Below are 12,062 nucleotides of genomic sequence, written 5' to 3'. Positions count from 1 at the left end.
GATCACTTATCAGAATATGTTCTCTAATATTAGAAAATGCGAATTTTGGTTGGTGGGTGTCAACCAACATATGGGAGTCAATCATTTAGACTAATCAGAAGTTCTTAACACCTACAAGTGAATTCCTATCATACTGATAGTTCATGCCCAGATTTGCTGATTTGCCAACTTTCTGCTTTTATCTGAGGCACCTAATTGTCTCCAAGGTGAACTGTTGCAGATTGAAGTGGCAGGAATCATTATTTCCAGCCATGCTCATCAAGTGATGCACATTCCTAAACAGATCACCTTCCTCGATACCAGCAATCCCTATGCATGAATTTCATGCATCTCAAAGGCTTTAAAATTGAACAACCATGATATTTACTCCAACCTATATATATATATATATATATATATATATCAACATGAAAAGTTATTTATCTGAATTATCATAACTGAAGCAGTGCAGAATCAGCAATTACCCTCCAATATTGGAACATTCACGTGGTTACCATTAGTAACATTAGTCACACTACTCTCTCTCTCATAGCTATATGCAGTAGATCAATTTTACTAAATATCATTTCCAAAAGTGTGTCCATACAAGACTTCTTTAATGGCTGTCAAAACAAAAGCCACCACCCAGACTAATCAAGACAAAACAGACAAGAATGATAGGCATCATACCATCATGCTAAATCTCTGGCATATCCATGGAAATTTCGTCCAACGATAGGTAGATCGGATCATCATAACCAGGAAGCACCTAAGGAAAAAAAAAGAAGGAACCAACTAAGATCAATTCAAGTGATTATATTCATAAGAAAATAGAGAAGCTCTAAGGGCGGAAAAATTATTTCCAATAGTATGGGAATTTATTTAAGCCATGATATAGAATGAACATGTCCAACTTGAAAAATGAACTGACGAACATGTAAAACAGTAAGATGCACAATTTTACTAATTCCATGGGTGTTACCTCATCAAAACCAAGGTATACATCATTGTGAAGATCATTAATGGCCATTGCTGATGATGAATTATTCACTGGACCCATTTGAAGCAAATCAGTAATGGCAGAACCATAGCCTTTGTGAACCTTAGGAAGATCATCAGTAATCCTTGTGTGGTCAAGAAGGTCCTCCAAGCTTGAATACGTGGTTTGAGCCCTACGGGCATAGTGGGAATATGTTAGTAGTAATAGCAACAAGTCCAACCTGAGAAATAGCCAGAAATAAAGGAACTTACTATTACTTCTCACATTGACCATGATAGTATGATCACAAAACCAAAGACTTGTTGCTGCGACTAGTACCCAGGTAACACACAAGAAAAAAATACAAAAAAGACAATGACAACAGAAAAACCAAACTATACTGTTTAATGCCGCAGCCCGAAGACTAGCCAGAACAAAAGACTCAAGTAACATTCATAGTTCAAACCAACGGGTGAACCAGAACCTGGTAAAGATATGGAGAGCCTCAGGCTGAACCTCACCAGTCCATCCTGAGTGGTGGTTGAGACCTTCATGTTAGCGCTCACTTAAACCTAAGATAAAACTAGATACCATGGCCCTAGCTAAATTGTGAGGAAAAGTAAGGTCTTTAAAATTTGGTTAAATCAATAGCCATGATCTGGACAAATAAATCCATGAGGGTTTTAGAAAATACGCCTGAATAAGTATAAAATATGTTGAACTGAAAAAAATTAAACTCACCCTCGATTTAAACCAAGGCAAATGAGGCAGTTGAACCCTGTGGTCATGTCCATGGCTTCATAGAGTTTCCGCACTGAAGGCAACCTGTTGAAAAGTTCTAATAAAGCAGTATGAAAGACTCCAGCTTCTACAGTATTGATATTCATGCCATTATAACCAGTCCACTTGCCATCTCGTGGGGGTTCATTAAAGAAGTCGTTGCATGGGTATGCCTGATTGTGGACACCATTGGAAATATCTCTTAAAAGAGATCCAACATGGTGGGACGCCTCCTCCTCAGCTTCTGAGACAGAGTATTGGAATGATGCATCAAATTCTCGTGATCTTTCATCAATTTCTGGGAAGTTCATATCAAACATTTGGAATGAACATGGTGGGAGCTGCTTCTCCTCCTGAGGTAGATGATCAGTATCTGGCAAAACAGGTCCTATACAGTTCTCCAGATCTGTTCCTTTTAACTGTGATGTTGTCGCACCATCCAACTTGGGAGATGGCTCAACCGCTTCAGCCATTTTCTCATCAGGTGAAACACGCTGGTCATTTGAACCCGATTCTTGAGCTCCTAAGTTTTCGATGTGGAAGTACTCATTAGGTTGTGAACTCCTCGGTGATGGCCAGTCTCTCGGCCTCTTGGCTCCCCAAACACCATGGTGTGTGAAACCTTCAGTAGGCTCCAACGGAATAATTGACAAGTTTCTTCCATATAATGATTCCTTATGGTCTTGGGAGACCAGCTCATCATTCATGTTACCAAACCCAGGGGGATACTTTTCCGATTCTTCTTGGGGCATAGAAGATCCATCTGACAAGGCTTCTACGTTTGTACCTCTCTCCTGATCCACATCCAATGTTGGTTGGGGTTCAGAGAATGCATCCACACCTCCGATGGGGGAAACTGCAGGAACATCAGACTCTGTGACTCCAGGATCCACCACTTCCTGGAGCTGCGAGTCACTCAAACGGCTGTCCGTGGAATTATATTCTGTGTGGTCATGTGTATCTGTTTTGGGGAAGGTATCACTTGAGCTCTTGTTTTCTGAATTGGAAACAGAAGAGCTAACTGCGCCGTGATCAGCTTGTGAAGGGGGCCTCTGTTTCAAAGAAGAACGAGTTTTAGTGGGCACTTTAGCTAAGTTGCAAAACTGTATCAAATCACCGCCGATGGACATTCTTGCATTGCTCAAGCTCTCCTGCTTGTTCTCCTGGTTATCCTCCAACATACAATCTTGTGCAGCTTTCTCTTCTGAATCATTTTCCTTTTTGCCTTCGTCAGGGCTTGCACTTTGCCTTGCATCCAAGTGCAGAACATCATCATTCTTACCATTGACAGAGACATCCAGTTGAGCTTCCTCCACATGATCAGATTCCACATTGGTGTCACCGGTGTTGCTAGACTGATCTTTTCTACTGCTAGAAGAGTTTTTCTTGGCAACCGAAGTATCAGGGAATTCATAATTCTCAAGATCGGAATCTGAATCACCAGCGTTTTCATTTCTTGGAGATGGAAATGATACATCACCCGGTTTTGGAGCCTCATCAACATCCATATCTGCACGTTTATCACTGCGGTAACTGAGAACATCCTCTTCGCTCTCAGACATCTCAGGGAACACCATACCCTTCTCCGAGCTTGGGTCACTAAACCTTCCATTTTCCCTACCCCACTCAGAACCATAACCTCTAAAAGAGGCTGCCTTCCTCCTTCTCCTCGTTCTCGATCCCGCATGATCATCTGGGAACCTCCTCGGACCGTAGAACGCCGTGTCTGAATTCCCCACACGCCTCTGCCAAACTTCATCTTCTCTAGCAGGAAAACTGACATCGGGCACAGCACTTCCTAATCGAGCAAGTGCTGAAGTCCTGCCCTCCTGCTGAGGAAGCGGGTTTTCCTTATCTGGCACCCTAAAATCCTGAAAGTCACCAGCATAACCTTTCAGATTTCCGCTGCCCCACTTACCGGGCAGCAAATTTGATGGAAACAGACCCTGAGAAACCAAGTACTCAGCAGCAAGCCTGCCCGCTTCCATTAGAACATCACCCCTTCGAGGAGGGGGCGGTGGTGGGGGCGGGGGCAAAGGTTTCGATGAGCCCCTCCCAAAGCCACGATTGAATCCCCTGTAGTCCTGGTTGTAGAAACCCCGGCCACGGGCCGAATTCTCCGGCGATATTCGACCGGCCGCCAAACCCATTCCCCCAGGGTTCGACCTAGGTCCATCTCCAGGGCTCCGTCGCCTGGCATGCATTTTCGCAGTTTTCCGCTTCCGATCAGAACCTTTAGCACGCATTCACAATCAAGTTCTTGTACAGAAAACCACAGATAAAGATTCCCACCTTGCGAGTCTGAAACATTCAGGTCAACAACAAACCCTAATTTATCTCTTCTTCATCAAGATCGCAACTTTGACATAATAAACCGTCAAATGGTGCATCGCGGGCAGGAAAAAGGCCCTTTTGTTCCACAAAACCCTAATTTTACTCTCCCGATTAATTAATCCCTCTATTCAAGACGAAGGGCACGAGATCGCCAACAAGATATAGATAAAATCGATCAGAACAAATCCAGCTCCCATCCAGAAGAAACCCTAACCTAACCCCCAACCCTAGTCTAGTTTCTCCACTGTGTGATGCGTCTCCAAGAAAAGAAAACCCCAACCTCGAGCTAAGATCATCACGATCATCCACCAAAGAGATTCATAGATCCCTCAACCAAATCGGACGAAGAACAAGAGCGCAATAAATGAGAGAAAACAAGCAAAACTCAAAACCTAAAACGAACACCAATCCTCAAAGCTTTCTCCTCAAATATCCAGAAGAGAGTAGCCCCAGAGACGTCGACAGTGAGGATTTTTTTCGCGTTTTCCGATCTTGTTATCAGTAAGGATCGTTCATGTATCGATGGATCTCTCAATAGACGGATCGAATCGATCGCGCAACGAGAGAGAGAGAGAGAGAGAAAGAGAAGCGATCGAGGGATTCTCTTTGGAGGGCCGTACCTTCTCAGAAAGGAGAAGAAGAAGAAGATCGGTTTGGAGGATTCATGGCGGTGAGATGGGTTATTTTTGTGCCCTAATTTCTCTTTCTCCGATTTTCCCTTTTTTTTGGCATTTTTGCCAATTTCTGTGACGGTGGTCCAAACAATAAAAAAATCACAAATTCAGGTCTCCAGGTGTAGGGATGCAGGAACACGAGCCGAGCTTGGCATGTACGGCTCGCCCCAAAAAAAAAAGATCTCGACTCAAGCTGGTCTCGAGCCTGAACTGAGCCTAACTTAACTTTAATCGGCCCGAGCTCGGGTCGACTTCTGAGCACAATGGACCCAACTGACCAGCTTGGTAATAGCTCAACAGGCAGAAAGAGAGAGAAAGAGTTTTCTCCTTTCTGCCATCAGTCAGGAAGAACGAGAGAGAGAGAGAGAGTCTTCCCTTCAATCGAAAAGAACAAGAGAAAGAGGACCTCAGTTGTGTTCCTTCTCCACCCTCCGTCGTGTTCTTCTGCCCTCAGCGTATTCCTTCACCACTGTGCTCCTCTGCTACTATGCCTTCAGCGTGGAAAAGATTTGAGTGAAAGAAAAAAAAGAGAGGAGAGAGCAAGAAAAGAGAAAGAAGAGAGAGCAAGAAAGGGAAAAGTGAGGTGGGAACTAGGCTTGAGAAAGAAGAATGAGGCTCAAAAAGAAACGAGGCTCGAGAAGGGGTAGGGTGATATTAATATAATTAATATATTTTATATTATATAAAATATAAATACGATCTGAGCTTTATCAAGCTCGACTCGTTTGCTGGACTGAGCTTAAGAGCTTAAACTAGGTTCGTTTATAAGATGAGTTGAGCTAGGGATGGCAGTGGACTCGGGGAAAACGGGCTCCGTCCTGCCTCGCCCCATTTGGATCGGGGATGGACTTACACTTTCCCCCGCCTCATCTCCGCCCCGCCCCGCCCCACCCCATTAATAATATTATTAAAATACCTTAAATTAAGTAATAAAATTACAAAACAACCATGTTTATATACTATTAACTTACTAACCCTAACCCTAACAAAATATTGTATGATCCCTACTAAGTGTCACCGCCCAGAGGAGAGAGAGAAGGTAAATTTTTGTTTTCTTCTTTTATACCATCTTTGAGAAGTGCAGTCAGAAGCCCTTTTTGTTATGTAGAAATAGAAAATTTAGCCCTGAGTTATGTACATTTGAAAGGATTACTTTATCTCACTCTTTTTTTGTTTCGCCCTTTTTTGTTTCTTTGTGTGAGTTTCTTCATTTCATACATTAAATATTTTTTCAATTTAGGGTACTGAATTGGGGAGACATGATGATGGTTAAACCCAATCAAATATGTAACAGAGTGATGAATCTATAACATGCACTACCATTTGATCTCTCTCTCTCTACGTTAATTTGTTTTTGTTGCTTCTGTGGGATTTCAAAGGATCTATCTGGGTGCGCCCATTTTCTTTAAAATTGCATTGGATCAAGATTTCGATTTGTTGGTACGATAAATGTGTGGAACCAACTACGACCTAAAGTTTTCTTGTCTGATTTTTTATGTTGGTGTAATCATTGATGATATCGAATTTTGTTACTGACCGTGACAATGATTATGCATTAACCATTCACCATCTTTCGACTGAGGTTGCACATAAAAAATCTTTTCTCTTGGATCTGATTTTTATCTGTTCTAAGTTCAGGTTATGGTGGAACTACTACTATTTTGCTTTTCCCGTTAACTGCTTTAACCAGATCTGCATAGTTTGTTAGATCATCTTTTTCTTGACATAAATATATAATTTTTCAAGTAATGATTTGGTATTTTATGGGTCGTTTTTCACTGAAAATCTTAAAAAGCTTGCATACAGTCATGATCACATTATTTAAAATTTGTTTTCTACTCTCAATTAGCAAATATTGTAGCATTTGATTAAAAATAAAATCAATTTTTTTTTGGAAAAATTATCAGAGAAAGTTGTGCAGAGTACCGATAGGCAATCATTAACACTTGAACTATTAGGCTCACTGTTTTTTGATAAGAACAATATAGAGGAATGGGAAAGCATCTTGAAGACCTTAAAGAATTAACATAAAGATATTCATCAGAGTCTGAAAATAAGTTATGATGGACTTGATCAAGCAATAATTTCTTTTCGAGTATCGGAATTAAAGTCTTATTGCACATCGAGCCTCATTGGTGGGGAAGGGGGCCGGGGACGGGGATGGGGATTATTATTTTGAGATGGGGCGGGGGTGGAGGTCCAAAGTCTCTCCCGTCATGGGGATGGACCGGGGATGAAGGTTAAATTTTTGAGACGGAATGGGGGTGGAGACCTTGTCCCCCGCCCCGGTCCACTGCCATCCCTAAGTTGAGCTTTACTGAGTTGGCTCGATTTGATGTGCATGCCTATGTCATGTTCACACCCTCGTTGCCTATGAGCAACTGTTGGCGGTGCTTGGTCCTGCCACCACCGTCCACTTTGAGATGGACAACCATCACCAAATGTGAATGTTTTGCTAAAAGTGTTTCTCACAAAGTAGGAGTTGTATAGACAGGGAATAGGAATAGAATACTCAAACACCCTCATACGTATCGGTGGTAGTTTCTCATGGAATTTCGAGTGCCACTTTTGACATTAGGCTTTTCTTTTTGGGTTGTGAACTCAGGGCAGGAAAACAAGTGGATATGCTGAGGGTACACCTCGTAAAAAGCTCGTTAGTAGGCTCGACAAGCTAACCTCAGATTAAGATGCTCATTTAAACTTGTAAATAGGCTCAACGAGGCAACGTGAACAATTAAGTATTTGGCTTGGCTCAATTTATATACTCTCCATCAGCTCGCCATAGCAGGAAAGACTCTTCTTTAAGAAGACACTATGATGCAGGTGCTCAAAGGCCTTCCCAATGCGTACTTACCTTTCAAAAAGTCTCTATAGAGGCTCAGTTTGACTTGACCTCTCTGAGTGAGCTGCATGGCATGTTGCTCATTCACGAAGCTAGGTTTTTAGAATCCAATGATGATCAGGAAAACAAAAATTTTACTCGATCAAGTAATGGTTAGTAAACATCAAGCAAATCATCGAGGATGTTCTAACTGTCACAAGCATAGAATTTTTCACAAACCCACGATGTGCCAGACTTCCCTAACGGCCAAAGGCTGCACACCAATACTTTTTCCTGTGCTGAATCATTTCATTGGCCCTGCGTAATACCTCATGCGCAGCTGCCTAGCGGAAGCTGATCAAGGGTATTTTCAAATGCTAATTCCATCTAGTTCGTGCCATTTAGTGCATAGCTGTCCTATACCAGCCATCACTTCCGAAAGAGAAACAAACTTGCCTTAGCCTTGCGTGACATGGAGCGTATTGCAATTTCATGTGCACGCTATAGCAAAACCTCGTAACTAAAGGAACAAGACCTTACGCCCCTCAGTCTAAAGACCAGTTGATGATTGAACACCATAGCGAAGAGCAACACCCAAACTCATTCGTCGGCGCCTAGGCATTTACTCGCCTAGTCTCGAGTCACTATACTCGATTGGAATCATCTAATGTGATTCCTGGAAGAATTAGCCTTAACCCACACGCACCCCCGTGCGTTCAACTGTTATACATGGTAAACTCTTGCAAGCCGAGAGGTCCTTAACCAAATCTTTAAAGACAACAACCTTGGATCCGCTGGCACTGCTTAATCAAACAACGCTTCACGTATGTGCCGCCACACAGCGATGCACTAACGATGATATCATTGCTTATCGTGTGTCATGCCATCACCACGCATCACCGATCAAGCCAACACATACCACACATTTCTACACTCAATGCATTTTTCACTCCGTAGAGCTTCGCACTGCCACTGCCCCATTTCGAGGGCTCAGTCTGGAACATTCTCTCTCACCTAAACCACTGTCATCATCAACAATGTCGGTGAAGGTAAGAACACAGTCTTAATTGATATGTTAGTTTTTCTTTGGACTCATTTTTGGTTTACTTCTTTTTTTTAGCCTACTCAACTTGTTCTAGTTTTCATCCACCATTTCCGCAACCTTCAACATGACAAGTCTCATTCCTTAACAAGTCTCTGATTACTTAGACATCGATCTTCCGCTCCATCAACATCAAGCATTATTTGCTCATGGGATCCCAGTGCAGTCCCAAACACAAGCAGGTCATCTTCGCCTGCATGATAAACTTGTCGTTCTCAAGCTTATGGCTGAGGTGCCTTTCAACCCCAACAAGGGCAATTCTAAGCCTTCGTGGTCATAGAGAAAGACCACCAATGTGCGTCATAGTGATATCAACTCCCTTAAGCACCAACTTGCGGTTTTCCAACGGTCCAAACTAGTCCTCAAGTGGGGGACGCCTACTTACGTATCACCCCAAGGTGATCCTTCAAAGCGTTGAAATGCACCCATCGGACAGACCAAGCTAGCCTGTGCACATGAACCCAACAAGCCATGTAGAGGAGTCAGCATCAAGCTTGCCTTGTGCCCTTCCTTATGCAAGGGCCAAGAGTGGAGACAACAGGAGACTCTCAGCAGACAACCTCTGCCGCGACAAGGTAGCGTGCGCAGGTGCACCGAACTGAAGAAGCAGAGCTGGCCCCTACGGCAGGCGCGCGGCAGGTGCAGGGCAGGGGCCATTTTTGGTAAACAGTCGCCCAGTCCTAGGTGCCTGTGTTTAGCTCTTTACCGGGATGGCAGAGGGTGGAGTATTGACTGAGCAACTCGTTTGTAGTGCAACCTCATAGGAGGCACCCTTTTTGTATTAGGCTATAAGAGCCTTTTTTGTAACAGGGCACGACCCTATCGAAAATGGGAATCGCAATCCCCTCTTGCAGGTTTTCTCTTCTCCCCCTTCTTTCTTTAGCCTCAACCAGTGCAAGCCTTGGAAAGAACCCATCTTCCACGATGGGTTACCTGAAACGTGGTTCTTCTTAGCTCGGTCAGCGGTCACGTGGCTCTTGACCCTGGAGTTCCTTCCATGGTTTAGACGGCAAGATCACGCAACCTCTTTTCTGATGCGACCCACAGTAAATTTGTTCGGTTATGGGTTATGTAGTTGTATCAGTCAACACAGCCATATATAGCGCAACTAACACAACTGAAGGCCGCACTTACCATTGTGGGTTTGCTTGTACAGAGCATGCTACCAACGTTTGATGCCATATCAACTAGTGGACAACAGAGTCTAATGGTCAGATAGATGCACAATCTAGGACACATCATATAGTCAGGTTCAGTGTATGGGAGCCTTGAGCGCCACTTTAGCAGGCTAGGTTCAATGCATGGGGACCTTGGGCGGCACTTCAGCAGACCAGGTTTAATGCATGAGAGCCTTAGACGCATGGGACCACTTGAGGCAGTTGAGAAACAACCAGTGCTTTATGTAAGCTGGTTTATGGTTTTGTACAACCTATAAATAGGTGGCATTGTCATTGAATTATAATCTTTGAATCATTTGAATAGAAATTGGAGACTGCGGTCTTTTGGGAAGAGAGAAATCCCTTTGGTGCTTCACGACATTCAAATCCCTTAATCAGGGAATATTTCAGGATTTATGTTGAGCATTTATCCTTGGGCCAATTTCATATAGTTTCAAGCTAATTGAGTTGGATTCGAACTTGATCAAGTGTTTAGTGCCTAGATCAGGTTCATCGCACGTCTGACGATTTGCGGATTTCTTTGAAGTTGTTCATTGTAGTGAAGATGTCAAGATTGCAGTGATGACCTTCACTTAAAGGTGAGTACTTGATGAACCTTTGCTCTTTCAGTGATTTCCATGACCGGTGCATTCACTGACTCAATTCATTCTACATGCATCGCATCCTAACCTTGGATGATCGTTGACGGTTGCTGCATGAGAGAATCAACTCTGCACACTGCAGAGATCTTTCTGATTCAGTTCATGCTAAGGGAGGCTTCTCGACTCAGACTAGCTCAAGGTGAGGAAGACATGTCGAGTGCACGCTTCCAGCAAAGCAGTGCACAACCAGAGCATACACAACCTAGGATCATGGACTCTAACCTTACGCATACTGCTAATGTGCAAGGCACCAGTGCAACGCAATGCCACACTCTCACAGATTCATGCATGCCTTCAGACGTGCAATATTTGAACACACACGATACCTGTATCATGCACCAGACAACGTGCATCTTCAGCAGCATGCGTCAGCTTTTGCGCTGCCTCCTGCGATGCACACTCATGTACGCACCACATTCAGTGTGAGCACTACGCCAGTGCATTCTGCAGCACTACCGCACGATGTGTCAACCACAAGACTCCAATCCCTGTTACTTACGGTGTGCTCCAGTGAGTTCAAGCAAAGCAACTCGCACATGTCAATGCATCATTGCCTAGTAGCATATGCGAGCCTCCCTGCACAACAACAAAACCTGACTGCAGTCTGCCGTAACATACATCAAGCCTACCTATAGGCACATCATAGTCTGGACAGACTATGAACCTCCCTCAGCCAAACAATATAACATTGTATTGTGAACTGCCTATTGTGAGGCAGGCTATTGTGCTTAGGCTGAAGTGTAGCCTAGAAGGCAACAACTTCCCTTATATTCATTTTGTGAGTGAAGCTCACGTCTTTGTGCTTTTGAGAACTTGTAACCTAGCCTAAGGCTAGACAAAACCCCCCTCCATTCTATTAATAGTGTCATGTTTTAGTGAAGGACAAAACATAAGCACACACATTTCACAAGTGGCACCACAAACGAGGTCATAAAAGAGAGAAGAGCTAAGAAATATAGCTTTATAAGATCAAACTTGCGCGCTAAAGGATTTGAGAGACCACGATCAAGGTCTTTTGCCTTCGAAAATGGATCATAAACCTAAGGTCCCACCAAGTGGTATCAAAGCCAATGAAGGCCATAGAATGGATGAAGGTTCTAGCTCTCATCTTGGGGTGAATAATTGACTAGATTATTCTATGTTGAAACTCAAACCGAGTTCATGAGAAAACTCACTCAAAGAGATGAGTAGTCAAATCCATGCATGGAGAAGCTTGAAATGTTCATGCTTCAACTTACTCAAAATGTCAATACTATGGTGAGAGGAAATAAAGAACAAGTGACTCCAATTCAAGAGCATGAAACACGGTTTAGAGGAGATGAAAGGGGTTATGAAATTCCACCTTAGAATTGTGTTAAAAAACCTAAGATAAAGGTAGAGCTACCTACTTTCAAGGGAGAAAATCCTAGAGAATGGTTGTTCAAGGCCATTCACTACTTCACATGCCATCAAACTCCTAATGACCGAAAAGTTGATCAAGTCATTTCAAGGTTAGAGGAGAATGCATTGAGATGGTACCCTTAGTATAAGGTGATGTATAAAAAGCCGGATTGGCCAACCTTCCAACAAGTGTT

The 12,062-nt window shown here is 43.2% G+C and overlaps 1 protein-coding gene and 1 non-coding gene across 3 annotated transcripts; one reads left to right on the top strand and one right to left on the bottom strand.

Annotated features, from left to right (window-relative positions):
* Nucleotides 1-529: 529 nt before the first annotated feature.
* LOC149812582 (uncharacterized) lies at nt 530-5,287 on the bottom strand. Of its 2 annotated transcripts, none has more exons than XM_089991702.1 (3): nt 1,700-5,287; nt 962-1,151; nt 530-748 (listed from the first exon to the last, which is right to left on the bottom strand). In XM_089991702.1, exons 1-3 carry the CDS (start codon nt 3,982-3,984, stop codon nt 677-679), a joined length of 2,547 nt encoding a protein of 848 aa, XP_089847828.1. In that variant the 5' UTR covers nt 3,985-5,287; the 3' UTR covers nt 530-676. The 2 variants fall into 2 exon arrangements, with proteins under 2 accessions (XP_089847828.1, XP_089847827.1); XM_089991701.1 differs by having other exon boundaries at nt 962-1,199; nt 1,700-5,278.
* Nucleotides 5,288-5,998: 711 nt separating this feature from the next.
* LOC149812581 (small nucleolar RNA Z195/SNORD33/SNORD32 family) lies at nt 5,999-6,079 on the top strand. The gene has a single exon (XR_016428400.1). It is a non-coding gene; the product is annotated as a small nucleolar RNA Z195/SNORD33/SNORD32 family (small nucleolar RNA).
* The last annotated feature ends 5,983 nt before the right edge of the window (nt 6,080-12,062 follow it).

The sequence above is a fragment of the Nuphar pumila genome, chromosome 16, assembly GCF_984573655.1.
Source record: "Nuphar pumila chromosome 16, dmNupPumi1.hap1.1, whole genome shotgun sequence".
Classification (NCBI taxonomy): domain Eukaryota; kingdom Viridiplantae; phylum Streptophyta; class Magnoliopsida; order Nymphaeales; family Nymphaeaceae; genus Nuphar; species Nuphar pumila.
This window is presented reverse-complemented; position numbering and strand designations above follow the sequence as displayed.